Source organism: Falco punctatus (assembly GCF_963210335.1).
Source record: "Falco punctatus genome assembly, chromosome: 3".
Classification (NCBI taxonomy): Eukaryota; Metazoa; Chordata; class Aves; order Falconiformes; family Falconidae; genus Falco; species Falco punctatus.
Window position 1 is genome coordinate 104,758,124 of NC_137582.1, and position 27,723 is coordinate 104,785,846.

Here is a 27,723-nt window from a genome sequence, read left to right on the forward strand (position 1 = left end):
TGAAAGCAGAATTCTGCTCTGCTTGGTCAGGTCTCCTGCTCACGGCTCTGCCTTGTTGGCTGGGGTTGTGCTCCACTGCTTGGACCAAATCTTTGGGGTTAGGTGGCCCAAGGGCTCACCTGTGGCTCTGGACTGTGCTGTCACTCAAGGCAGAAGAACTGCAAGGTCCAAATCAGCCAGCTAGCTTAAGCTGACCTCAGGTGGTTGCTTGTCCCCAGGCTTCTCTAGGGGCCCCTGTTGGTGTGCAAAAGCTGAATTTGGGAGGTGGTTCATAAGGCGCTCGGCTTGGCCTGCGAGTGGAGAGCCGGGCTGAGAGGGGTGCCAGTGGTAGCGGTCCTGCTGCTTCTGGTAGCGCAGGTTTTTGTCTCTTCATAACACTCGCGAGAGCTGTTACTTTACCCCGGACAGGCGCTGCAAGGCTGAGCCCCCTGGTATGTCTTGCGTGGCCAGACACAATATGAGGGGACACAGGGCTTCTTGGAGCAGGACCGCGTAACGCTGGTGTCTAGGCTGAGTGCAGCCTTCTCTTGACAGGTGAACTAGAGCAGTGAATAGCAGACGTGGGGTGGAGGGATCTGCATGCTTCCTGGGCAAGCCTTGATGTTCATGGTGATGTGCTGCACCAGCTGGTCCCTCTCTTGTGTCTCGGTTGAACAGAGCCCTGGGCTCACCACGGCAGGGCTGGCAGTGGTTTGCACAAAGCTCCTCCATCAAGCCTTGCCACATGACAGCCTTTCTTTCAGCTTTGTAAAAACTTCCATTTCTGGCAGTTTTGCGTGTTTAAATTATTGTGTAGATGTGGTGGCAGAGGGCTCTGGTTGCGGCTTAAATAGTAGAGGTGGCATTGCCAGACTGCAAATGAGGCTTGTGGCTCATTGTTCCTTGATTCCCTCCCTGCTCCCTGAAGCTGGGCTTTGCAGCAGCAAAGCCCCATGTGCTGGGCTCATCGGTGTCACTGTTGAGCTTTGGGGCTCCCCTCAGGGGAGGGGATGGTGAGAGGAAGTGGGGAGGGGGTGGTCGTGGGCCTGCTGGAGCTGGGAAGAAAAGCAGCTTTGTGAGGCTGTCCTGCCCCGTCAACCTGTAAAATGCCTGGCTGCAGCGTGGTGTTCATGCAAGCACCTTCCTCTCTTCACTGTGCTGCCTGTGAGGGTGCCATGGTCTGGGCTGCTGGAAGATGGAGCCAGACTTGTTAAGCTTCTTGATGTTTTGGCTTACAAAGATCATGAAAGGTGGGGAAATGGCTACAGAAATATGATGGAAGCTTGCTTTCTGGGATGGCCTGCCTCAATTGACGGTAGCAACTTGCACAGGGCATCTTACCTGTACACCCTGATACAGAGAACAGCCTGCTCCCTCTTCTGCTTAGAAGCTGCTTATGTACTTGAAAGCAGTGGATCACCTCAGGCCTCCGATGCTGTTCCTCTAGATTGAGCAGCCGTGGCTCTGTTGGTCTGTGCTAGTCATTGGTTCTGGTTTCCAGTAGAGATCCGCATTAGCAGTGGATTGCCATGGGTTTTCAGACTGTTTCCCCGCCTGCTCGCTTGTGTCTGCCTGTCGTGCTGACCATGTGAATGATGAACTGAATAGTGTCCAGCTGCAGGTACCTGGGAAAGGCTCTTGCTCTCTGGGCAGGCTGAGATAAGGCTGTGGGGAAGCTGCCTTGCCCAGAACTGGTACCTGCTGAGCATGTGCGCAGGGAGCAGTTTTGTCAGGATGGCTTTTCCCGGAGCCCTCATGCAGGTTTTGGTCAGTCTGTACCACCCAGCCTGTGCCCTGCTGGTGTGATGTCTGCAAAAGGCGGTGTGTGCTGGGAGTGGAAAACAGCCGCCCTTTGGTTATTCCATGGACCACAGGCAGTCTGCCTTCCATGGAAATGAAATTCTTTCCCACTTTATCTACCGGATATATCCTGTTGTGAAGTTTGTTTGGTGTTTTTATCTCCTGTAGTCCATCTTTGTTTTGGAGCCGCTCAGTGGAACATCAAAGGCTGGGTTTTCCCACCCACTTACTGGGGGAAGTACGCAGCTGGCTGAGCCTAGGGACAGCGCTGCTTTGTGGTAGACCAAGAGCCTCCATCACGTGCTGAGGGATCTTGAGCAATAACCCAGGCCAGCCTTAAAAGGTACTGACAGAAAGTCCTGGGCAAGCCTTCAGACCTGGGGATGCGGGAGAGAAGTTTCTGCCTCCAGCAGTGGCCCTGCTAAATTAGGAAGAAGGATGCCTGAGCTTCGAGCTCATGTCAAAGGGATCTGATGCTTTCACAGGTTTGCAGAAGCCGTGCCCTTGTATTTCCCTGAGAAATTCTTGGCCCCCAGATCAAATCGTACATCCTGGTGGGGCAGAGGGGTGAGAGTTGCAGGTGCCTGGGCATCTCTCAGGGTCTGAGGCTACTTTTACCTGCTTGCCTGAGGAATGATAGGAGCGGATTCCTCACACCTAGGGCTGGGGGGCTGGCACTGCCAAGCCTGGCAAGGGCCACTTGCCAGCATGGGGAGAAGCTGGAGCTGGCCTCGGCAGCCGTGCAACACTGGGCTGGAGAGCCTGTGTGTGGCAGTCCTGCTTCTAAGGTGCCAACTGGAATATGAGGGATGGTTGGTGAGACCTGAGAGTGTCTTACAGATCCAGGTTGGTCTGTCAGCCAGTCTCACCCTAAGCTGCAGGCGGCAGCTTTCCCATCACTGGAGAGGAGACTGGATTCTAGGCTGAGCTGCTTGGAGCCGGGAGGCTCTGGGGTGGTGAATCGTGGCTGGCAGTGCAGGCAGGCTTGGATCCCTGCCTCTCCCACCTCACCTGCAGGGAGACATTCTTCTTGCATCTGCTCATCAAGCCCTGTGCTGGCTATGGTTCACCTGCCACCTTCTTGGTCTTTTTCCCAGGCAGAATTGAGATGTGCTCCCAATGGCAGCCCAGGCTCAGGTGATGCAGCTGCACTCATGATGTCCTGCCTCAGTTTGCTTCCCTGCTGCAAGCTGGCTGCCCATGCCAGGCTGCTGCTGTGGGTAGGGATCAGTGGGGCTGCACCCCACTCCCAGGGGCTGTCAGCTGCAGTCCTCTGTCTGAGCTGGGGAGCAAGCCACAAGGCTTTCTAGCTAGCTAATGCTGATATTGCTATTGTTATAGGCCTGCAACTCTAGTTAAAAACCAAACACCCTGCTACTAATGGCTTTCTCAGAAGCCTAGAAGGATGCTCTGTAGGAGCTGGCTGTCTGATGTGGTGCAGGGTAAACATGTACTTCCAGTCTTGCACAGTGTGGTTTTTCTTTTCAGATGAACTTGATTTTTCTCTCCCCAAGTGTGCTGAATTCTCATCCCCTGGGAAAGGAGCCATCTTGCTTCCTCATCCTTCCCTGCAGGGTCCTACCACAAGTTCTGATCTTGCTGGGGCTTTGACAGCTCCCTGGTTTGCAGGATGTTTCGCTCCCCGGCAGGGCAGTTCCAAGGCCAGCTCGTGTTGCAGACTTTATTTGCTAACAAACCACAGGAGGGATTTCTGAGCTGCCTCCATGGGATGAAGGGCATAAGCGTATATCCTGAGCTAGCCTGTTACTTGCCTTTTGCTAGTCTCATTGTGAAGGGAGCTTGCCCTGGGCATGCTTGAAGAGGCAGTGCACTCCAGACAGGCACTGGTACCTGCTCTGCTTTCCCCAGGGTAACACCTTGTTTGCTCAGCAAAGCGGGGAGAGGAACAGCAGCTTGCTTGGTGCCTGGTTGTGCTGCGGTGCTTGCTGTAGGGAGCTGTGTCCGGGTGCTGGATGTGCAGATCTCAAGTGCTCTTTGGGGTAAAGTACTAGGAGTCTCTTTTCAGTGGGTTTTCGTAGCAGCATGGGCAAATGGGTATGGACAGAACACAACCCTTCCGTTTGCGGGGGAAAGCAAAGCTGATGGTAGATAGAAATAGCTTGGAAGTTTGTTAGTGGGTGAAACTTTGGTTGCCTGGGAGTATCTCTGCTTTGGATTCAAGCTGGGAGGGGGCATCTCTGCCAAATTCCTCCTAAATTCTGCCTTCGTCCCAAGCTTCCTACTGACACCAGCTGATCTACTTCATGCTCTTCTGGCTCATGAGAACCCTTGTCTGCTGATCTCAGAGCTGCTGGCTGGGACCCAGTTCCCAGGCACTGAAGCAGGAGGCAATCTAAAGAAACCCAGCCTGGAATTGTTTTTCTAGACTGGTAATTTCTCCCAGACAGCTCTCAGTTAGACTCTTAGCCAGCTGGACTTGCACTTTCTTTGCCCAAGGGAGTCTTTTTCTAGACTCTGTGAAGGCCTTGTGGAAGTGCAGCCTGGCTCCCTTGAGGCTGCAAGTGATGCTTTCAGCAACATCCCGTCTTGCAGCTCTGCTTGTGACATCTGGATTTAAATGCCACAGAGCCAGAAGGGAGCTGGGCAGGACTGGTGGGAGAAGGTGGCTGGGACTTGAGGGTGCGTGGATGGTGGTGTGTAGCCTTCCAAAAGCTAGAAGCATCCTCTGCTTGGGGTACAGATCTGGGAGCAGCCTTGCTGGTGGGAGTACAGGGTGTGCAGTGTTGCCTTCTGCGTTAAGTGTAGCTGCTCTGAACTCACCTTGACATCATGCTTACCCGTGTGCTACTGTTGTGCAGAGTCTAGTGCAGGAGCTACATACAGGTCATCCAGGTTTAGCCTGTCTTCCCCACATGCTCATTTCCCAGGGAGCTTTGGCTTTTACAACCCCACCCGCAGGAGAGCGACCAGAAGAGTGGAGGAAACAAAAGGCGAGAGATGCCTCTGAAGGCAGGAGGCTGTGTTTACGCCCTTCTCCTACCCAGAGGGTTGGTGGCCGTGCCCAAGTTGGCAGAGGTCACCTTGGTGAGTGTGTGGCTCCTGCAGAGCCTGGCCCTGCTCTCTGGGAGCATCACCCTTGGCGGGGATGGCTGGTGGGCGCGCTGGGCTCTCATGTGCCCAAGGGGAGCTGCCTGTTCTCTGTCTGCCAGCGTCTGTGTCTGCAGTGTTAGGCTGTCTCTGCAGAAAAAGAAGTGTGTGATAAGTGCTTTCTTCTTCCCCAGAGGGAGGATGTTGAATATCACACCCCCTCCACCCAGCCAAAGCGTGGGAACCCTTTGGTGAAGTGCTGCCCCTGGAAATCGGTCCCCGCGCAGGTTGGTGTCTTTCTGCCGGAGGATGAAGGGAAGTGGCAGTGTGGGCTGGAGCCCCTGCCCCGTGAACCTGGCCAGTGAGCCTCCAGCCTCTAGGGACCTTCTGGCCACGGCAGCTGTCACGATAAGAGAAAATACTGCTCTGGGACTTCTGTTTCCCTAGCAGAGTCCAGTGGCGGGCTGGCTCCTTCGCACATATTCTGTGCCTTTTGCTCCACTTTCCAGCAGGGGCTTTTCCTCCTGCACCGCAGAGGTCTGCACTCTGACACTGTGCACGCAGATTTGCAAGGACTAGGCTGCAGAGGACGGGCGCTCTGCGCACTGCTGCGGGTCAGTCTGTTTGGCGGGCCCCTGGCTGTGGGGCGAGGCGGTGGCTCCTGTTGTGGGGAAGGGGAGTGCACCAAGGTGTTACGGTGCTGGGGCTTTTGTGCAGGAGACCCCACTTGCCTCTCACAGCTCCAGGTGCAGGGGGAGGTTTGGGAGCTCCCCGCAGGAAGCACGCACTGCGGGAGGGGGACGAATGCTGCAGCGGCTGTGGAGGGGCACCTGGGATGTGCGCAGTGTTGGTGGGACCCACAGAGTTTCTGCCTGAATGGGAGGGGTGCACGGCTTGCCCTTACTGCAGGGGGGCACCCTGCAGAGGGGCTTCGGACACATTCTGGCATGATCAGAGCTTTGCGCAGGAGCCGCTGTCTTGTCAGAGGGAGTTTCTCTTTCTCCCCCCGGCTGCCTGGCCCTGTGGCTTCTGCACCCCATTACATGGGGCATAATGGGACCTAAGCAAGGTGGGACTACAGGGCTCTGCTCCCTGCTCTGCCAGACAGGCAGGTCTCTACGTGGCACATCGCTCGCAGAGTGGTTGTGGTTCAGACAAATGTATGGCCCAGAGCCCTTGGCAGAAGCAGCTTCACTGCACTCGGCCTGCATGCAGCTCAGGATGGCGCGTGCCGGCCTCTCCGTGTGCCACGGTGCCTATAGCACGGGACGTGGGATGGCGTTACATCTGAGCGTATGGACGTGTACCCTTCTGACTCCAGCCTGTATGATCAGCAGCCCTGCAGCAGTTGGTGAGGATGGGAATCTGCGCTGCCCGTGTCTTGTAAGCGTTACCGTCGCTGCCACGCTCCTCCTGAGCGACAGCCGGTCCTCCACCAGCATGGTGACGCAGATACGAGGATAGAGTTGAAAGGAGCTGGCGCTTGCTTGAAGCCTGCCTCGGATTAAAGGCTTTCCCTTCACAGTAGATCTTGCATGTCTTACATCTTAATGTGTTACCTTCTGTGCCCTGGAGCAGGGCTGGAAACCGGCCAGTGTAACGCTGACCTGTTAGAGGAGTCACGCTGTGTACGATGTGGGAGATCTGGGTGTTATGCGGGGTGCTGCTCCCAGCTGGGGTGGGAACCAGTTGGCCTCGCTATGTGGGGGTCTTGGTCAGTCGCAACTCAGGCTGTGGAAGCTGCATGGTGAGGCTGTGGGGTCTGCGTGGCACTTAATACCCATAGGGTACAGATAATTGGCTCTGCCGGTTCATTTCGACCGCATCTTAACTTGCGTGTGTGTTTTGGGGGTTTGATGGTTGTTTCAAACTAATCCTGGTGGTAGCTCTGCATCTGCAGCTAATGGCAGTTTAACACCAGTTAACAGCCTTGCAGTTCAGACAGATGGTCTGACTACGCTATGGGGGTGTCAAAATACAGGAATAATTGTTTACAGGCAGAAAACTGCCTACGTGGCGATCAACACCCAAAATTCGTTGGAATTTGTTTAGAAGGAGCCCATGGCATCGATCAATAAAGGATGTGTACAGCGAGATGCCTCCCCCAGAGAAGGGGCTGTCAGAGCAGCTTAAGGATGGGAGATTTGTGGGGCTGGAGAGGGGAGAGCTGTCACCTGTGTCACAGGCAGGCAGTGGGACGTAGCCAGGCTGGTGGGCATTGTCCTCTGGCTGCCATGTACCGTTCTCCTGGGAAACAAGTGCTTTGAGGGCAAGGTGCTTTATGGTTGTAGCTTGCTCCTTCTGGCCTGCTGTGGACCGCTGCCTCCAGGCACGGTGGAGTGTGGACCCCCCACTTCTGTGTACCGCAGGGATGGTTGCAGGCTAGGCTGCAGGTGAAGGGCAGAGAGGTGGCTGCAGGAGTGCAGTGTCTCCTGCCTTGCCTTGGCAGAGAGCAGCAGGGCACATTCCGCTGCCCTGACTTCAAAGGTTGTTGCTGCATATACAGAGCCCAGCAGCCTTGGCAACCCTTGCTGGCTGGAGCATTGGCAGCAGCTGTTTGCTGCTGTTCCCCAGCTCTGCTGGGCTCTTGCTGCCCTTTTGGCCTTGCTGCTTTGGGAGAGATGCGTGCTCCCTTGCTACTCTGGGTGCTCTGGGTATGTGACTCCGCTTTCCTCTGGCCCGCTGGTCCCAAACCCCTTCCGGGAGGCTTATGTTGGTGTCGTTTCTACCTGCTCTCTGGGTCTGTACAGTCCACCGTGCTGATCTTAAGGGAATTTTAGAGCACCTCTAACCTGCATTTTGGTCTCGGCACCCTTTTGGAGGGGTATCCACTCGTTCACCAAGGAGGGAAAGTGCAAGAATGGCAGTCTGTGTTAAAACGGAGTGAGATCGATGCAGTCCCAAGGGCATGCCCGTTGCTAGGACAGGACTCTGCTCCTGATCTAGAGCATTTTTACGCCACACCACAGCCTGGAGGAACCAGATGGGTGAATAGGTGGGCTGGCCCCTGGGGCTGAGCACCAGCCAGCTCCCTGGTGCAGCACAATGTTCAGGCTCCACGCTGGGGCGGTTGGAGCTGTAAGGAGAGAACAGCCAGGGCACCCTGGGGGTTGGCCCTTCAGTTAAATGTGGAGGGGCATCTCCTGGTGTCTTGATTCCTGGGCTGCTCACAGTCCCAGGTCTTGCCTTTCTCCAGAGGACAGTTAAGCCAGGTCTGCCCTGCTGCTGTGGCAAGGGCGAGCTGCCCATCTGCAGGCATCTTCTGAGCCAAGCAAAGTAGGGACATGCTGCATCTTTATGGGAAGAGTGGACAAATAAGCGGTCAACTGAAAGAGATAGCAAGGGGACTTACCAGGGTTCGTAACTGCTTTATCAGGGCTGGGGCAGGATCAGCAAGTGCAGGCCCAAGTCCTCTTCCACGGTCACTTCGCACAGTTAACGCAAAAACTGGGTTTGTTCCTGTTGCTTTATGTGCCAGCACTGGGTGCGAGGGAGTGCTGTGTATGGACAGCAAGCCGCCCTCTTGAACCGGCAGCAAACCTTTCCAGTGCCTACCACTTACATCCTCAGGTCACCTCTGGTGAGCCCCTGCTGTCCCATGGCTTCTCCCCTAGTTTCAGCAGAGCAGTATCTCCAGGGGAGCGTGAGCGAGAGGGCTGGGTTGTGTCCTGAGTGCCGGTGGAGGTGTTGGGGCTTTTCTAGCCCTGGCTCTTGACCAGCTTTTTCTGAGCCATTCAGGTGACTTCAGCTGCAGAACCCTGTCCCTGTGCTGGGAGCGTCACTGCAGCCCAATTAGGAGATTAAAACCTGCCATAAGGAAATGAGGCTGGCGCAGCGTGGGCCAGCAGTAGTTTCTTGCTTTTAGCTTCTCCAGCTGACTGGGATTCATTGGCTCCTTCAGGTCTCCTGCACTTTGTCCACCTATCCCAGCCCTCAGAGGGGACTGCAGAATAAGTCTTAAGAGTTGTGTGTTCCCCCCTACGGAGCAGTTCAGCAGCAGAGGAGGAAGGGGGTCTGACTGTGTTGTACAGAACAGACGTTGTGGGGAGGTTGGGGAGGAAGAGGTGGTAGTGGAGCTGCCAGCCAGCAGCCTTTGGAGGTCCTGCTAGCCTTTGCCATATAAGCTGGGAGGCGTTTGGTGCATGTGGTGACACAAGACAGATGGACCTGGGACCTCCAGGGCAGGAGAGTCTGCTTGCTTGCTCACCTCTTGTTTCTTTCTCCCCTGCCCACCCCCTACCCCCCCCCCTCCCCCGGCCTCTCTGCTAATATCCCGTGTAATACCCTGGCTGCTGCACTGCGGAATGCACGCCTTTGGCACAGAGAGGTCTGAGGCTTTGTGGAAATCTAGCGTGAGGGGAGCTGTGAGAAGAGATCAGCTTGGTTGCTGCTTTCTTCCTCCCCATCCTTGCTGTGTGTGCATCCTTTGAACACCCCTCTGTCTTGGCAGGGCTCCTGACAGATGCCGCTTGGCTGTTTTTTTGGCAGCTGGACCCTTTTCCCTTGAGGTGTGTCACCCATTTCACACTGCGCTAGCTGATGTTACCCAGCTGTGCTGGCCCTTACCACCCTGCCTCTTCCCTGCCACCAAGTACACAATTTGTGTGGCTTTTAGTGGGCATCTCCTTTATCTGGTTGGCTCAAGCACTGCCTGGGCATCTCCCCTGCCTGGGGAAAGGCAAGCGCTCTTCTGCTTAACCTGTCTGCTTTCCCCCGTGTTGGGTTAACTTTTGTTGTAGCACACAGAAGAGGTGTGGGTATGCTGCTGCCCCCGGGACTCAGGGTGCCTGATCCTGCGGGGGTCAGGCCTGCTCCCTGAGCTGCTTGTCAGCAGTGTGGCAGGAGCCAGGGGCTTCACTGTCCTCTGCGCCACTGATAGGGCTTATCTGCCTTCTGCCGGAGTCCCTGCAGGGGTTGTGGTTTCTCCCTTGCCTTTATCCAGGCTGTTCTTCGTGGGCCTTTGACCCACACCATTTCTGTGGCTCGGAGTCGGGGCAGGTGAGGGGTGATGCTGAGCAGGTCCACTGAGCAGCTGGTGGCTCCTGGGGGTGAGCAAGAGTGGGGTGGGGAAGCTGCCGTGCAGGGGGTGAGGGGGCAGAGCCGGAGCTGGCTGAGCACAGTGGCTGCTCCCTCGCCCCAGCTCGGGGCTGTCCTGCCCAGGGAGCAGCGGAGCAGAGCAGCTCTGCTTGGCCAGTCTGTGGGCAGGGTTCACTCTGGTCTGACCAACTGTTTTTTGCTCTCATTTTTTTGCATGTGCTGTCCTCTCCCATGTGGATTCTGGATTATTAATTACTAGGTAAGAACAGCATTTATCTCCTTTCTTGGACTGTAAGTGGGGCAGGGGAGGCTGGGACGCATTTGGTCCTGACACACAAGGACGCCTTGTGTGATGGGAACTTACGGCTTCAAGGGAGCAGAGTGTGTGCGTGGGAGGCTGATTACTTGGGTCAGCCAGTTCCTGGGCAGTCGCTAGCCCAGGCAGCAGTGAGCGTGCACGGCTGCCTGAAGAGCTTCTCTGCGGGAAGGGAGCTCTCCTGTGCGGGTGGCAGGGGTGAGCAGAGCACACGGGGAAAGGGGACAGAAAAAGCTTGTCCTACTTGCCCACTGCCACAAAAGAAACCACCTCTGCCCCTTTCACCATGTTGTTAGAGGAGTGGGAATAAAAATTTCACTTTGCAGAAGTGGGATGGGCTGTGCCTCTGTATCAACTGCTTGATTAAGTGTGAGTGGCTGGGCAGGAATCATGAAGATGGAGATAAGGATATCTGGAATGCTTTAAACTGGGGGCTTTTCTTCTGCATCTCTGTACCAGCAGTCAGAGTTGGTGGTGATGCTTTCCAAACCAGGAAGGGTGACAGGGCTGGCTTCTTTTGACGCTCCCACATTCACACTGGGACCCACACCAGATGTCCTTGTAGATGGATTGAACCTTTCTTCTCTGTTCAGTTTAAAATCTTCTTTTAAAAAAACAATAACAAAAAAAATCTTGACCTTCTCTGCTTCCTGCTAGGACCATTAAAGCTCCGTGATCAGAGAAAAGACCCCAGCTTGTCTTCCTGGCCCTCCTGCAGGCAGATATGATGCAGAGCCTTTAGAGTTCTGCAGGAGAACATGTTAGGGGCAGGCAAGAGGAAATGCTGAGAGTTGCAACACTGAAGCAGAAGCGACCTAGTGCGGTCGGATGCTGTCAGGCTTTTGCTTTGGACCACCGACAACATGTTGGCTTAGAGAAGTAGGGGGGAGGCAGTTTTTAATGAGGGTTATTTTGGTTTTTTCCTTGTTTTACCCCTAAGGCTTTGGAATGGGCAGCTACAAGCCCTTCACTGAACCACACTGCCAGCTTTGCTGGCCTCTATTACTGGCTGAAAACTTGTTTGCTTGGAGTGACTGGCTGCTACCTCTAATCCTGCTTCACCTGGCTGTGGGCTTTTGTGCCATGCTGTCTCCCAGCCTGTTTTCTTTTGTGCTAATGATGCCTTATAATAGCCCTGTTTGCTCTTTGCAGCTAGAAACTGTTCTGCATCCTGGCATCTGTCTCTTGATTTTGCTGTACCCTTTAGTACATAACGTACCTTTCCAGGTACTTTAAATCTCTCGTGCTTTGCCACTTGTGGTCCAGAAAAATCTCATGGTAGTGGGAGATATCCTGCTGGTGCTCTCCTCCCAGCTGCTTGTGTGCTGGACCTGGCCTGTCTTGATGGGTCAGGGAGGAAATATCCTGGGAACCAGAGCACTGCATCCTTGCCTTGTGTTCTGTCTTTTCCCTGGTCTCCTGAGCATGAACTCATGCTGTAGTCCTTGGTCTTGGCACTAACTGCTGGGCATGATGGCTGTAGCTTGATCCTTGTTACATCCTTTTGGAAGAGGGTATGCATGAGCCCTGCTGTGAGAAGTGAGCCCTGAGAGTGAAGGCAGCCTCTGCACTGGCTCCCCTTGCAGCTGGAAGGGCAGTGGTTTTCCCTCCAATCATAGCATCATTTAGGTTGAAAAAGACCTTTTGAGATCTTCAGGTCCAGGTTAACCCAGCACTGCCAAGTCCATCACTAAACCACATCTACACATTTGTTAAACGCCTCCAGGGATGGTGATTCCACCACCTCCCTGGGCAGCCTGTTCCGATGCTTGGAAGGTTTACATAGGAATGAGCGGGTGGAGAAGTGAGCACTCGGTGCTAGCATTGCTGCTGGGAGCCTTTTGGAGCATATATCTTCTGAAGTGCCAGCTTCTCCATTTACCAAGAAGAGAAAAGGGTCAGCTTGTGCTTGAAAGTGTGAGGTTAATGGTCAGTGCAAGTACCACATTCTCTCTCCCTGATAATTTCCCTTCTGGAAACAAAACCCGTATGAGTTTGACTTCGGTAAAGATCAGTAGGATTTATAGAGGCTGTTCAAAATCTTCAGGGTCAGTTGGTCAAGTGGGGTAAATTGGGAAAGCTTCGCTGAAGGTTATAACACTTAATTGGTAACAGTGCCGCCAGTCTGGTGCCGTGATTTAATAGGAAACCCGACCCTCTCGGTGCAGCCCCTGGAGCCCGGCTGTGCCGGCGGCTGCCGAGGGTGCCACAGAGCAGCACTCACAGGGAAGCCCGGTGGGGTTTGATAGTCTTGGCACCGTTTTAAGAGCACTAACACCAGCTCGAGCCTTCAATCTTTTATTTTTCTTTCTCCTGGTCTCTGCTGTTTTCCTTGTGTGTGTTAAGTTATATGATGGCCCAACCGAGGGCTGCCATTCCTGCATTGCAGCTGCTCCAGGGAAACACATTTTGGCCTTTTAAAGACAACTTGGAGCCTTGCAATTTAAAGATACATATTTCTAAAAACATTGCCATTTGTCTTGGGTTTCCTGGGCTAGGGCTGCTCTCTTCATGGGAAACCTAATTGGATGTGGCAGTTTGCTGTTAGGAAGGAGCTGGGCAGCTGCCTGCTGGGGCTAGCAGTGGGAGCAGGACAAGCTCTCCACTGCTGCTCCAGGAATGGGGTGCTTGCTGGGTGTGGGACCCCTTTGCAGTGCCCTGCGAATCCCCCTCTCTCCCAGGGCTGTGCCAGGCTATGCTCCCCTGCTGCTCCGGGGACTGCCTTTGCTTGAGTGCTCCCGCAGTGCTGCAGTCACATTTTCCCCCCTCCACCAGAGCCACTGCTTCCCACAGGGCAGCATGCTGAGAAGGACCGTGGCCACCAGCACTGGGCATCCTGGAAGGGACCGTGATGGTAGTGCTGCCCTTGCACAAGTGTCTGCTTACTGCCCTTTGCTAGAGGCTGGCTTACGCTAGAGGGTTTCTTCGGATCCCTGCTGCTGAGAGATGCAAGACTTCATTCATCTGTGAAGGGCCGTGCCCACCAGTGAATATGTGATGCTGGGAAGGGAAGACGGCACCTAGCTAGTGCAAGGAAGGGGTGAAGGGGGCTGCCTCGCTGGCTCAGTGCAGGAGCCTGTTCTCGTGCTGTGCTCCTGCTGTGGCAGGAGGAGTGGTGGGGAAATGGTGCAGCTTAAATGGGTTGAAGGAGGTAGGGTAAATGCAGGATTTGTGCTGGAATCGGGTGGGAGTGGGATTAGTAAGCTGATGATGGGGAGCAGTGAAGTATGTTATTTCAGGGTCTCCATTAAACAATTAAGAGGGAATTTTCTTTAGCCAGAGAGAATGAAGTTAAATGCTGTGAATGGAGGCAGCTGCTTGTGTTGTCTGCCCTACATGGGACTCGGCAATGACAATTCTCCAAAGGGAAGGAGAATAAATTTTAATGAAATCTTGAAAGACTTTAAATTTTCATGTTAACGTCAATTATTCAGGACAGTCAAAAAGCAACTTTAAAGCTTCATAAAAAGAAAGGAGAAGAAGAGGCCAGTCTGATTTTTTTTCTCCATTTTTTTAAAAACATTTTATTTTAGATTAATTGATTTGCATTTTGTTCCACAGCATTGAAACATGGACATTTTAAAGACACTGGTGTTGGTTATTGCATCTGACAGCAGTGCTGGGAGGAAGGATATCAAGAAATGACTTATGTGTTGCCGGGGGCATGGTAGAGGTGGCAAAAGGCTGTGTTGTCAAGGACAGGGGCAGTATCCATACTGGGTAGCTAATGGGGTTGCAGGCTGGCTGCTGCACTTGCTGCTCAGCCCAGAAAATTCCCTGTGTGGGAAGGCCCTGTGTGCTTTTAGCCTCACCAGTTTGGTGTGATGCCTCTGTCGGCAGCAGGCAGGACGGCTGGTCTTGAGGCTGGACCCGTGTCCCTGGCTGGAGGCAGGGGATGCAGCCCTGGCCTGAGGAAGGCATTCCTGCTTTCTGAGCTGGACAGGCAGGCCAGCCGTAGCTTGTACCGAGTGTGGTGCCTGCCCGTGGTGTGGTCTCTGCTGACCCTGGGCTCTTCCACAAAGGGCAGCAGCCAAGGTGGGGGTCCCCTTTTGTGGTGAGCTTCCCACCCTGCTGCACTTGGAGTGGCTGTGATGGCGAAGAGGACAAGCGTGTGATTTCATCGCCTCCTGGCCAGCTACACACAGGGTGCAAAAGCAGTGGAGCAGTGTTCAGGCTTTGGGGTGGGTCTGGTCTGCCGCTGCCCAGGCTTGACTGCCACTAGGACATCCGTGGCCCCTGCAGCATGGGACCCTCTGCCTCGCCAGGGACTTCTAGAGGGAGCAAAGGGCACCTCCTGTCATCCTGCCTGCAGCACAGGCGTCCAGTGCCATGCTGCGGAGGAGGAGACAGATCCCCCGGGACTGCGCGCTCAGGCTTGGCAGCAGCAAGCATGAAGAAACGACTGGCAAAACACAAGGCTGCCTGCCTGTGCCCGCTCCCTGCTGCGGGGTGGGGGGAGCTCCGCTGCAGCCAAGATCACTGTTGTTCATGCTCAGATGGACCCTGCTGACATGCAGCGTGGTCTTGGGGGATGGTGCCCGTGTTCTACCGTGGACCTGCCTCCTGCTTCGAGTGGCCCCAGTATTCGGAGCATCCTCGGTTCCCACTGATTTCAGCAGCCTGATGTGCTGCAGCTTCAGCTCAGCTCGTGTCGGGGGGATGCTGTGCATCTGCTTGTGCCTGGAGCCTTGCTTGCTGCCGGTTGTACAGCTTGCTTGAACAAGGCGCTCTCTTCTATTGCGGTCCTGTGGTCTTTCTCACTCCCCTCTCGCTAAGCCCAGGGCATCTGTCTGCGTTTCTGTTTCGGATCCCCAGCGGGCTGATGGCTTGCCTCCCTTTGAGGGTGCCCCACTGGTGCAGAGGGGCTCCATAGCACAAACACGTCTTTTATTCCCTGCTGCTGAGAGCTGCCAGGCCTGGCTCTCTTCCCAGAAAGCAGCGCTAGTTTAGAACATAAGCAGCTATTGTCTTAGCCCTGGAGACTGCGATCTGAGCTCTGCTGGTGTTGGGGAGGGGGAGTGAAGAGGGGATACAGCATGCTGAAGGGACTTGAGAAAGGAGCCCAAGGAATACAGGAGATTTGCAGGCTCTTAATTATGCTCATCTCACCAAAAATAATGCGGGTGCCTGCTCCTCCTTTGACATTCGAATCGCTCTTCCACCCTGTCCCTGGGGGCTGCTGTTACAGTTCATGTCTAGCAAAGACTGGGTCCTTTGTCTTGCGCAGGCTGGAGAAGGAAATGGGGGGAAGAGTGGTCCTACAGCGAGGGTCTCCTCCTGGGAGCATGCCCCAGCTGGGACTGGGGTCCCTGGCACTACCCCAGTTGTAGGGGCTGGCACTTGGGACAGCGAGGTGGCTTGGGGCATGGACTCACCCAGCTCTAGCAAGGCGACAAAGTGCCGCACTGCTGGTGAGCGTAGTGTGGTGGGTGGCAGGTGACACCCTCTCCTGTTCCGCTTCCTATCCTAGTAGCTCCTGCCCCTCCCTGAGGGATGCCTGTGGGGGGATTCCGGTGCTGCTTCCCAGGGTTTTCTGTCTGGGGATAAGATGCCAGGGTCCCTGCAGCAGGGGCTGGTGCCAGCTCAGCAACCCCAGGAGGGGACGAGAGCGGCTGTGGAGGACAGCCGTGCGGTACGGCCCAGCCGGGTGTGCTGGCTGCTTAACCACCGCGTCCCTCTGCGTTTCTGAGGTGTGATTGAAGCTGGTGTGGTGTGCGGGAAGGCAGGACCGTGAAGACAGTCTGCTATGAATCTTGAGATTCTGCCTGCATTTGTATTTGAAGAAGTTTAAATTCAGCGCAAGAATAAAGGGATGATTTAGGTGGTAAGTTGTCATCTATTGTGGGGAACTTGTGCAGCAGGGAGAAAACAATGGTTCTCGGTGCCACAGGGACTCGGAGGAGCCAAGGGCTGAGCGGAGGGGGTCTCTGGTCTCGTCCAGTCCCCGAGGCGGCTCGTGGCTCTCCTGCCTTGCTTTGGGTCTCCCTTTTCTGGGGAACAGAAACAGCTCTGCACTTCTGTGCACGGGCCTGATAGACCTGTTCTTATTTTGTGTCTTTGGCTTTGATTTGTTCAGGGTTCAGCCCTGTAATCCAAGGAAAACCGCTCTGCAGGTAAAATTACACATGGGGATAGTTGGGTAAGGGAAGCCCTGAGTCCCTGCCAGATCCTCTAATCAGCCTTGAGTTACAGGGAAGGAGACAAGTTCCTGGAGTGTCTTGTGCTTGTTTTCCCCCTTATGAAGGCAGGGAGGGTGCAAGAGAGCTAATCACAAGGCTATTTCATGAATCATTTGGCCGTGATGAGCCACGCTCAAGAAAGAGGGTTTGAGATGCTGAGTTTTTTTAGCTTAATCTGCTGGAGTGGTGATCCTCTGCTGCTCGGCAGGCTGATGCCTGCAGCCAGCCCAGTCTTGAGTAAACTTTTCCCTGGCTTCAATAAAAATGTTAGTGTAGTAGAGACTCTGCCCTGTGGGTTTTTTCCTTCCCACCCCCACCAGTGCATCCTGGTACCCAACCCACGGCAGCTTCTTAAAAGTGTGTTTGGTGGTGGCACAGAGGGGAAACCTCAAATCCTTGCAAAGCAATTACTGCTAATGAGACACTTCCTACACATCTGGTTCCAATTCTGGCTGTGTTTTGAGGACTGTTCTTCGGAGCTTGGTAGTGGAGGAAGGTGGGAAAATCCCTGCCGCCTCTTCTGCCTTCTGCAGCACCCTCCTCCCAAGGTGGCAGTTGGACTGCTCGTTAACTCCCATCTCGCTTGCCAAACCTAAACAATTAACACACAAAAATTGCACCTCTCTGGGGAAGCTGAATTTCAGTAGCAGCAATTATTAGATGCTGATCGCATGCCAATTGATTGATATGTTTTTGAGAGCGAGTGTAATGTGTTTAATTAGTGTGTAATTGACAAGAGCAGGGATGCTTGGATGCCCCAGACTTAAGAAAATTTTAGAATCAAGTGCTGACTGCAAAGGAAATGGAGAAATTTTCTTTTTTAACGTGCGATTGCTTGGGTTTCTTTGCTTTGTGTGCGGATTGAATGTTTAAAGGGATTGAAACTCTCTCTGGCTGTTCTTTCTCCAGCCCCTTGTCTCGGCCACCGGGTGCGGGAGGCATGGCAGAGGTGCCCGCTGCTGCAGGGCTGAGCTGCCGCCCGCCCGGCTGCCCGCTGCGGCTGGAGGCGGGTGCCAGAGTGCCCCCAGCTTTCGGTGGGACCTTGGCATCCAGGTCCCAAGCTCTTCCAGAGATGCCGCTTTGGCTTTAGGTGAATTCAGTAAGCCCAGACCATAGGGCTTCATCTGCAGTTTCTGACATTCAGATCAGGTCTTTGTTTGAATGCAGATTTGCGTGGGTCCTGGGCCCCTCCGGCTGCTGGTTTTGGCAGCAAGTGCCTTGTTATCTCACTACAGAGCGTGGCCTTGGAGCAGGATGCAGAGAAACAGTAGGGAGGGTCATGGAGAGAGGGATTTCAGGAAGTCTGTGTTGCTTTTGTGCACTGAGCAGCGGGAAGGTGGCGTGGGAACCCTTGGCTTGTTTCCTTGGGAATGAGACAGTCCAACCTGGATCTCACTGGCAGGCTTATCAGGGACGTTAGTGTGAGAGCAAAGAAAACACCAGTGTTGGATTCCTGGGATCCATCAGGGATCCCTCCTGGCCTCTCGGAGCCTGCCCTTCTGGCTCTGCAGGCAGTCCAGGGAGGCTGTGGAGTGTCCTCTGGAGACATTCAAAACCTACCTGGATGTGACTCTCTGCAGCCTGGTGCAGGAGAGCCTGCTTTAGCAGAGGGTTGGATGAGATGATCTCCAGAGGCCCCTTCCAACCCTGACCGTGCTGTGATTCGGTGAATATCCAGCACCTGTGCCCATCACAGTGGGCAGGCAGGAAGATTTGCAGAGGAGACCTCCCACCCTCCTGCGAACCCCGGGGCTGAGCCTGTGTTTAGTTAGCAGTGTCCTTCTGCAAGGCCAGCTCCCAGGGCTGCCTCTTCAGGTTGGGACCTCCCGGCAGGGCTTGCCCAAAGGACAGCTTGCCTTGGTGAGTTCTCCTGACCCGAGCGGCAGGGAAACGGTTTTGGGGTGTGCATTGGTCTGGGTGGCTGGAGAGATAGTTCTGGCCTTGTGACAGCTGTGTTGGGTGACTTGTCCGAGTCGTGTGTTCTCAGTATGGCTTTTCACGACAGAGTGGCTTGGCCGCTGGCAGCAGTAAGCCAACAGGCACGTCCTGGGTGCTCCGGAGGGGTAGGTCCCCTTCGCTGCAGCCAGGGCTGCGCTGGCCTGCGCCCCCCAAGCATGGCACGAACACCTACTCTGCAAAGCTCGGCTGTGCTCCCCGCTCCCAGCGCGGTTCTGTCCAGGGAAGCTTTTCTGCAGTCAAGTGCCTGACCTTGGAACAGAGCCTCCCACTCTCCTTTTTTTTTTTTTTTTTATTTAATGTATAGTAAAATAAACTTATTTTCCCCTTCTTGATGTTAACAGCTGCTTGACTGAGCCACAGCATGCTGAAGGGAAAATCAAAGCCCAGTGAAATATGCTGGAGTTGAAAGGCAGGTCAGGCTCTGGGGTTAACTCATCTCAATTGCACTTTTGTTCTAAAAATGAGAGGGAGAGCGTGTGCACGCTGACGGACTGGCGCGATCTCCCAAGCCTGAGGAAGAGGGGCCCGGAGCCGCGGGGTGGAAGCGCTGCAGGTCAGCATGTGTGGGAAGGGGCTGGGGTGGCTGGGACTCGGTCCAGAGGTGCTGGTGCAGGGCTGTGTGGGTGGGAGGCTGCTGCTGAGCGGAGCGGCCCGGGCTGCCTCCGTGAGTCACAGGCGGCTTCTGGCTCCACGGGGTCAAGTGTTCAGTCTTGCTGTGGCCACGCCAGCCTGAGAGAGTGTGTTTCGAGTCCCTTAACCCTTCTGGGATTCTGTTTCCCACCGGTAGACTAGAGCTAGCATCACTCACAGGGAGAACCAACACTTTTTTTCTACCCAGCCCTCATCCCATGTGCTCCTCCCTGTTCTGCAGCCCTGGCAGCCAGGTGGGATTTGGGCCTGGAGCAGCACTGGTGTCGTCTCTTGTAGTGCTACAAAGCTGCAACTGCCATTTCCTGAGGGCTGCGGCACTGCAGTTGGCAGCTCCGTGTGGGGTTTGGCCAGGCATCTTCATCTTCTCTTTGTCACCTTCTGGTTTTCCCTGACTCTGAAAAGCAGCTGCTGTTACAAACCCAGTGAACATCAGGTTTTGGTATCTGCATATGAAAGCTTCAGTTGCTATTGAACAGGCAGGTGGTGACACTCCGTTATCCCGCACAGAGCCCCAGCTGGACCCCCACACCCCAGCTGAACCTACCTGCAGGGGTACCTTAAAGAAAAGGTGCTGCTTTGGGAATGCCGTGCTTTGGCATGCGGAAAGTGAGCTATTCTGACTTCTGTGTGTGCTGCATACCTCTGCCACAGTTTCTCACTCTGTGGCCTTGGGCATGTTACTTGTCCCATGCATGTTAGATGATGCTTGAATTCCTTGCCAGGACGCGGTGGTGTGACATGGTGCCCTGCCAGGGGGTTTCCTGGGATGCCAGGGCTGCAGTGCTTGTGCCAGCAGCGGAGGGACCTGCCTGCTGCAGGGCTGTTGGGTGAGAAGTGCTGTGTGTACGGTAAATGACGTGCGACCAGGCGTTGCGTGGCAGCTGCTGGCAGGTGGCTGCTGGCATTGTGCCACCGTGCCCGAGGTGAACAGGCTGAGCTGGGTGAGCTGCCTTTACACCCACGCCGCAAGGGCAGGGAACCTCAGGCTGCCCTGTCTTAATGGGAGTGTCCCCCCAAATCCACAACACCTAAAACTGCCTGCATGCTGTTCCCCGCAGTGACTGCCTGTCTCCCACTCAGGCATTTGCATCCTTTCCCTTGGCGAGGGGCAGAGGTGCAGTCAAATCCCCTGAAAACCCCGGTGGGCTTTTGTAGGAAAGCTTTGTAGAAAGCCCAGCCAAGCGTGCTTGTCCCCAGGGCTTCTGTATCTGAACGCTTCAACAAAAGCCCCTGACACCTTCCTGTACCCTGGCAAAATCGAGTCTGTTCTGCTGTCCCAAACACATTGCTGCTGTTCTTGTGCTGCCTTTTCACCTTGACAAGAGGGCTCTGCAGAGGGGCTGCCTTGGCCAGAAAGGGCTCTGCCGCTTCCCCTGGGGTAGCGGAGTAAGAGGAGGGGGGGCCCATTCCCTCCAGCAATCCCTGCTGTCCAGGGTCCCAGAAGAGCCACGTCTGCTGTCAGCTCACAGAAGGACGTGACTGTGGGGCGGCACAATCCACATCACTTCAATTTAGAGGCATCGGAGAGAAGAAAAGAAGGGAGCACCGCATTCCTGCAGCCAGGCACTGATAGTTCATCTGCACCAGGGCTGGCCATGGAGTCTTGGCTTTCATTTCTTTCTTCCTCTTTTTACAAATTAAAATCCCCAAGTAGCTGTGCTGTTCTGGGATATATTTAAGCTGGTTTTCTCCTTTTCCTTTCTTCTCTGCATCTCCCAACAGGTTATAGCTGAGAGGGCTCCTGGTTGCCAATGGAGAAGGCTGCACGTCACTTCCTTGGCATGGGGCCGTCTCCAGCCCTCAATGCTCACTTTGTTTTTCCCCTAATAGTCTCAGTGAGCTGTCAGGACTCTTCACAGTGTCACATTACCCATGTCCCACAGTCCATTGTGGGAGCTGCTGCTAACGTGGCATGCAGAGCACGTGGGAGGCCTCAGCCCGGGTGCTGGGGCAGCGGGTGAGGCTCTCTGTTCCAGCTGCTTCCTTGTCTTCCTCCTGCTCAGTTTCCTCTGCTGTGTGGCCCAGCACGCTCAGTCGCCCACTTCCATCCCCTGCATCCCACCCATCTGGCCGTGCTTCCCCTGGGGCTCCACACCTGTCCTCTTTCAGCAGCCTCTGAGCCCCCGGCCTGAGAAGGGCACACAAGCAGCACCACTTGCTCCAAACTCCACCCTGCTCTTAAATATCTGGTAGCTGTTGTGTGGGCCTGGGAGGGGGCAGAGTGGGCTGGGTGGAGTAGAAAAGAGGGGTTAAGGGTTGCATTTCACACTAGGAGATACCCATGTCCTGGTGGGACAAGGACCTGGATGTGAGGACAGCTCCTAATGCTGTAGGTGCCTAGAATGAAAGTTGCAACGGTTACAGGACTTCAGTAGATCACTTGGCGGACAAATAAGCCATGCTCAATAACAACTATTGAAACGCTCAGCTGTTTGACTGTTAACCTTCTCTTTCATCATGTGAGTTGGGAACCTCCTTTCATCTTGTGCTCTGGTTCCCTAGACTTCAAAAGTAATTCTGGCCCAGGTGATGCATTTGGATAGGAGGTATCAAGCTGTGATGGTAAAGGATGTGCCCCTTTGAGTTGGATGGGAAACATCTGGTCCCTGGGAGCCTGCATTGGGAACTTGGCATGGCTGTGGATAGCTCAGCTCCTGGACGTTTCCAAATTGTGCACTTTGTTTCAGAAAATCATGTATTGGCGAGGCAACCCGTGAAGTTTAACAGTTAATGCATGTTGGCTCCCGAGCCTTTGGCTGCACTTGTTAGTTTCTCCGGGACCTCCTTTAGCCATCCTTGTAAGGCAGGAGTGCAGCCTTCTCCGTGGATCAGATCAACCGTGATATCTAATCCAGCGTGCTTGTGCTGTGTGGCTGATGTCAGCGGTTAGTGCTGAGGTGTTCCTGATGGGTTTTTTTATTGTCATTTGCATGTATTTAGTGTTACGGTTCTGGGGCTCTCTGTTTCTCCCTTCTTTTGCTGTGCGTGATTTAGGCTGTTGCAGTGTGCAATATCATCAGTGACATCAGGATCCTGCTGTTTTCTGGCTCTCTGCAGATCTGGGAGCCCATTGTCCCATGAACACGGATTTAAATCAATGGGTTTAGAAGTCGGAGATGGAAATAAACTCAGAGGGGACAAGCAATGCTCCTGAAATGAGGGTTTCTACTGGAAGAATCGGGGTTTTACTGGGGAAACAGCGTGTTCCTGTGTTGCAAACAAAGGTGGCAGTGCTGGTCGTACTGCCCCCTCAGCACCCAGCCCCGGGCTGTGTGTGGGTCTCTGGAGGCACAGTTGGGGTGGCTGGGCCACCTCTCGGGGCCTGCCACGTGTGGCAAAAATGCCCACATCTGCTACCTGTGAGCTGCTGTTTTTCTCCTGCTTCTTCTGTATGCGATGTAGGAACGCTGGGCCAGGGATAGGGAATTCCTCCCCAGGATACAGGTGCCAGCCACCTGGCCACCATGGGGTGATTTGGGAGCTAGTGCCTGTCTGATGCTGCCTCGAAAGGGATGGAGGAGACAGCTGGAAGCTGCCCCAGGTGGTATCAATAGCGGAGCGCTGGAGGAGGGGGGTTGGGGGAGGGTAGGAAAGCTTTGGGTTAGCTGCCTTGTTTTCTTGTTTCTAACTGTTTTGTTCTCTCCTTTTTCTCCCTGCCCCTCCCCTGCTTTCTAAAGAACATAGGAAGCTTCTTGCTGGTAAGTGGTGGTGTGTCATGCAAAAAATTACCATTTTTTCCATCCACCATCAGACTCGCTGACTAGTCCATGTCATTCTTCCATCCACCCAGGATGTGCTAGAGCAATAGAAACCTTCTGGAGGTGGGTACAGGCACACCCGTCCACATGGCCTTCTGGCTGCAGAGTGTGCGCTCACCTCAAAGGAAGCTATTGCTTTTAGATCACAGTTTGAAGAACTGCTTTCCCCTGAGCCTCCACGTTGCTCAGCCTGACATTGTTGCCTGGACTCAATTGGATTGCCACTGTCCTTGCACAAAGCAAGAGACAGCTGCTGCAGCACCAAGCCTCTGGAGTGCTGTGGGTGCGAAACTGTGATCTAAGGACACTTTTCACTTAGTGCTTGCCTCATTTCCAACTCCATCCTCAGCCTCTCACCTTCTGCTTCCTGGGGAGGGTGGGGGGAGAGCGCTGCCCCAGCTCACACTGGAGGTAAAAGGGATGGGCTTGCCTGTTGACCTGGCCTGGGGGTTTTCTGGCACCTGCTGCACGTGATGCAATTAATGAAGGAGGGCAAAGCATTGCTGCCAGCAGGGTGAGAGCAGGGGCTATGTGCGCCCCCCATTCTGGCTCAGCTGTGAAGCTGCAGGTGTGGGCAAACATGCCACAGACAATTCTTCTGGGTGTCTTTCTAGCAAAAGCAAGTGAAGTGTGGGTATGGGTCAAAGCCCATAAGGTGTTCTGTCCCTCCTGTCCCTGCTCCTCTGGTTCCCTCACCTCACCTGCCCTGCACCGTGTCAGCAGCAGCCCCAGCTGTCATCCACAGGGACAGTTGTTTCAAACAGTGAATCCCAGTCATTAAAACAAACCATGTGTGTGCCCTGGCTGATGAGAGCAGCCCTTAGCGGGTGAGGGAAGGGCATGCAGTGTACATGGCTGCAGGCTGGCTGGGTGCCCACTTCCCTGTGATCCCTGGTGCTGGGAATCCTGGCATCCCGGGAGCCTCATGGCCAGCTCTTTTGTTTGGTGGCTGTGGATACAGAGCGTATTTAAGGAAGGTGTTTGGCATGTGGTTGGGACTGGCAGTTCTTCTCATGCCCTATCCCTGTATGCACGAACCTCTGTGGACATCAGTTGGTTGCAGGGGTGGCTCGGGCTGGAGGACAGCCTCCCAGTGCTACTGCTGCCCCTCTCCAGCGTGCCCGAGCAGCTGCCCTGCTGTGGCGCGAGGTCCCAGGTCCTTGTTTGCCGTGGACATGCTTGGGTGTAGAGGCATCAAAACGCTTCTCTGTGCCAGCTTTGACTTCGGGGTGCTCTTCTGCCCACACTGTGCTCATCTTGAGACTTTTAGGTTCACTGCTGACCCATGTAGGTAGCTGTGTAAGCAGCTGGCTTTTTGGGGTGGGATGAGACAGAGCCTTGGCAGCTCAGCTAGCCTTGCTCTGGGCATTGTGGCTGGCTGCCTCAAATCCCTCCGAACCGAGGAAAAGGGAGTTACACCAGGCCTGGACCAGCTGAGGCTGGTGAGCTGTTTAAAACTATTGCTGCTGTATTTCCTCCCTGTTTTGTGCCCCTCATTATGTATAATATATGGGCCACACTGTGCAGATCGGGAGGGGGGTAGGCTGAGGGTTTGCTTGGAACTGTGCCCTTCCTGCAAAGGTGCTGGAGAGGGACGTAAAAGTTTTATTGAAAGCTGCCTGCTCCTGGCCTGGATCCTGGGCCTCTCTGCGTCCAGGAGCAAGGAGGGAAGCTATCCGAGCCGACAGCATCCCCTGCCGGATGATGCTTCCTGTGCCTCTCGGCCCTGGGATGCGTTAACCGCGTTTTTCCCGGTGGGAGAGTGTTCTGCTCTCCCTCTGCGTGCGGGCGCTGCTGCCAGCAGCCCCACCGACTGGATGCTGGATGCTGTTCCCTGCTTGCAACGCTGGCACAAAAATTTTACCTTCAGCTGCGCCTGGTTGACGGCGCAGTGGCTGGATGCCGCCTGCTTCTGGCTCTCCAGACAGCAGGTGAGCAGGAGAAAAAGGGTCTGTGTTCCTGGGGCTGCCCACTCCCCGTTGCTGTGTCTCCATCCAGCACACCTCTGTGTGCTGGATGCATCTCATGCACGCCACGTGCCTGTGAGCAAGCTGCGAGCAGGACCGCAGTTGATCAGGGGAGAGGGTGTCCTTTTCTTTCCGCTCCTTCATAGGCTCTTGCTGCTCCTGCCTTCCCAGTCCACCTGGAGCAGTTGCCCACTTCCCCTGAGGGCCTGTGCAAGCACACATTTTTGCTGGGTGTTTCCTTTCTAGTGATGTGCTTGAGCTCTCGTCACCTTGCTGCGTAGCTCAGGAGGTATCGCTCTCCCCCAGGAACCAGGCTGCGCAGGGTCTGTCCAAGCAGCACCACAGCAGAGCTGGGCGATGGGCCGCCTGTCTCCCTCTGCAGGAGGGGACGATGCGGCCGCCTCTCGCTCTGCGGTGAGTCTGGCTCTGTGCGTTCCCAGGAGGTCTGTCTTGCACTGCTCCGTGGCTCTTGTGGTTTGTCTGCTTTCTGGGAAGTGGTTAACAAAGCTCTGCTGCACCAGACAGCTTGGACCGGGGCCCGGGATTGATGCTTTTTTCTGCAGTGGGTGCCGGACGCAGCCACGACCGGGCGCCTGCCTCGGAGCTGCTCGCAGGGAGCCCCGCACGCTGCCTCCACGGCGGGCGCTGGTGCTGACTGGCACCGAGCTGCATCACCCAGCGGTGCGGGTGCAATATCTAGCCCTTGCAGGCTTTCTTGTGTCCGGGCTGACTTGTGGGAGAGGTGCGGTGAGAACATTTGGCTGGTGTAACTCGGCTCCAGGCCCAGGGTTGGAGCAGGGTGAGGCCTCCGGCTGAACTGGGGGCAAACCCGCTGCTCCTGGCCGGGAGGAGGTGGCAGAGAGGTGCTGGGTGCCCTGTGGCATGGTGTTCAGCTTCTGCTCTCTAGAGCAGCTCTGGGTGAAGACTGACAGGCCCTCTCCTCAATATTGCTGCCAGCACTCCCTCTGCCTGCAGCACATTGTACAGCTGGCACGGTCCAGGCATGCTGCTGCTGTCAGCATGGCTCACCTTTGCTCAGGGTCTGTGCTGGCCATTCCTGCATCACCCCACCACCGCTGCTCGTTGAGCGTTGTTCTGGGTGGGTAGGAATTTGAGGTGTTCTAGTGAGGTGCTTCTGCTTTCGCACTCTCTGCATGCCTGGTTCTCACTAGCATCATGTTGTGCTCTGCTGATGTGGTTGTAGGATTCTGAGGTTACTGGCAGTACCCTAACTCCTGCCCGTGCTGCTCTTTTGAGCAGACCTGGTATGAGACATACCCCACCCCTGGTGCTAAAGAATGTCATTCATAGTCTGGAAGCACTCCGGTGGCAGCTGCTTTCTCGGTGGGAAGGTATCCAGCGTGCCAGGGATACGTGCTAATTTTATCTTGCTGTGTGTTTGCTCCAGAAATGTGCTGTAGGTTTGTTTCATCATTTGTTTTCTACTGTTTTTTCCTATTTGCACCCCCCCACGTTATCGTATCCTTGAGGAACTCTGCTACACCAGCTGATCCTCACGCCCCCTTGCAGATGAACAAGTTTACATCAGCTTGCAAAGCAGCTGGTGTATGTTTGGAAGCGGGTTGGCAGAAGTGACATCTCGCAGCTCAGCCAACTTGATCAGCACGCGGAGAGGCTGAAGGGCTTGGGCGGTTTGCTCTAGCCACTCCAGTAGTTAGGCAAGGCTCTTCCTCTGGCGGAGGGAGTTGATGCTGTCTCGGGGAGGCAGTAGCCACAGGACAACGTAAGTTCAGGGCAGACTGAAGTGGCTGAACGGTCTGTTTGTCCCCCAGCAAGGGAGAGGCTTGCCTTCCTCGTCAGTCTCGCGCTGCTGTAGCATCATCCCCGCCGCGCCGGTGCTGCCGGCAGCCGCTGGGCTCCCCTGGCAGCGCGGCGGGGCTGGCGAGGGCGGCAGGTGGCGGTGTGAGCCCGCCGGAGGAGCCGGGCCGGCTGCACCCAGCCTCTGCGGCCGCGGGCTCGGAGCTGTAGTGCGGCACCCCCCGAGCGTCCGGAGATCGCAGGGGGACAGACTCGAGGGGGCCCTTGTCCCAGCATCGCCCTGGCTCGGCTGTTCTCGGTGTCGCCCCTGAAGGGCAGTCCTGCGGCGGGCAGCAGTGCGGGCAGCGCGGCTGCAGGGAGCCACCGGGGAGGGAGGCGGTGGCTGCTGAAGGCGTGAAATCCCTGGCTGGGTGCCTTGGTCTGGAAAGTCCTCTGGGGCTGGGGGTTCAAGCCCGGCTGCCCCATTTGGAGCCTGCAAGTTGGGCTCTCGGGGGGTGGGGAGTCAGGGCCAGGAGCACGGGGGCCTGCAGCAGCCCAGCAGCTCGAGTGAGCAGTCACCTGGGGTGGCAGTTTGCAAAGGCAGAGGGTGACAGGGCTGGGCAAAGGGGGCTTGGGCTCCTGTGGCTCAGCACTGAGATGTGTCACCTCCCTCCTCTGGGTTGCTTTTGCTTTGCTGTGTGTGTGCTTTTGGGGAGCAGCTGTGTACTTTTAGATCTGGACACCAAGTTCTGCATGCAAACCTTCTGGGGGGGGTATGTTTTTTTTTTAAGGAGGGAAGGCAGAAACATCGTAAACCCCAGTCACCATCACATATGGGTGGCTAGGTGGAAGAGGTGTGGGGGTTGTGCAGTGCGTGTGGGGGGACATCTGTTAATGGGGGGGGGACACACACACACTGTATTTGCAGCATGTGCACAGGCTGTGGTGTGCAGACCACCTGCTTGGAGAAGGGTCAGCAGTTCTGGGAGAGGGTGATCTGTATTCCCTGGGGCACACACATGTGGCCCATTCCATGCTCAGGCATCCCCAAGCACATCTGGAAGACAGCTGCATGGTCCAGTGTTGCACGGTAGGAGGGGTCTGTTTCAGGACAAAGTCATTAAGTGGGGAAGCCCTGCTTTTCAGAAGAGGCAGCCAGGCACCCCTTGTCTGGCAGCGCCTGGCACAGCTGTTTATTAGCGATGGTGTGAATTAACGCCCCTTTCCACTCCCGGCACACGCACCAACCTAGCCATGAGGCTGGCCACCCC

The 27,723-nt window shown here is 55.2% G+C and overlaps 1 protein-coding gene across 2 annotated transcripts in view; it reads left to right on the forward strand.

Annotated features, from left to right (window-relative positions):
• AGRN (agrin) overlaps window positions 1-27,723 on the forward strand; it is a 139,596-nt gene that overhangs the window by 37,103 nt on the left and 74,770 nt on the right. Inside the window, exon 3 of one of the 2 annotated variants that reach the window (XM_080380029.1) lies at window positions 22,647-22,667. The exons of the other annotated variant lie outside the window; for it this stretch is intronic. Within the exon in view, the coding sequence (XP_080236155.1) occupies window positions 22,647-22,667 (21 nt within the window). The remainder of the gene's footprint in view (window positions 1-22,646; window positions 22,668-27,723) is intronic. 2 annotated transcript variants of the gene reach the window in all.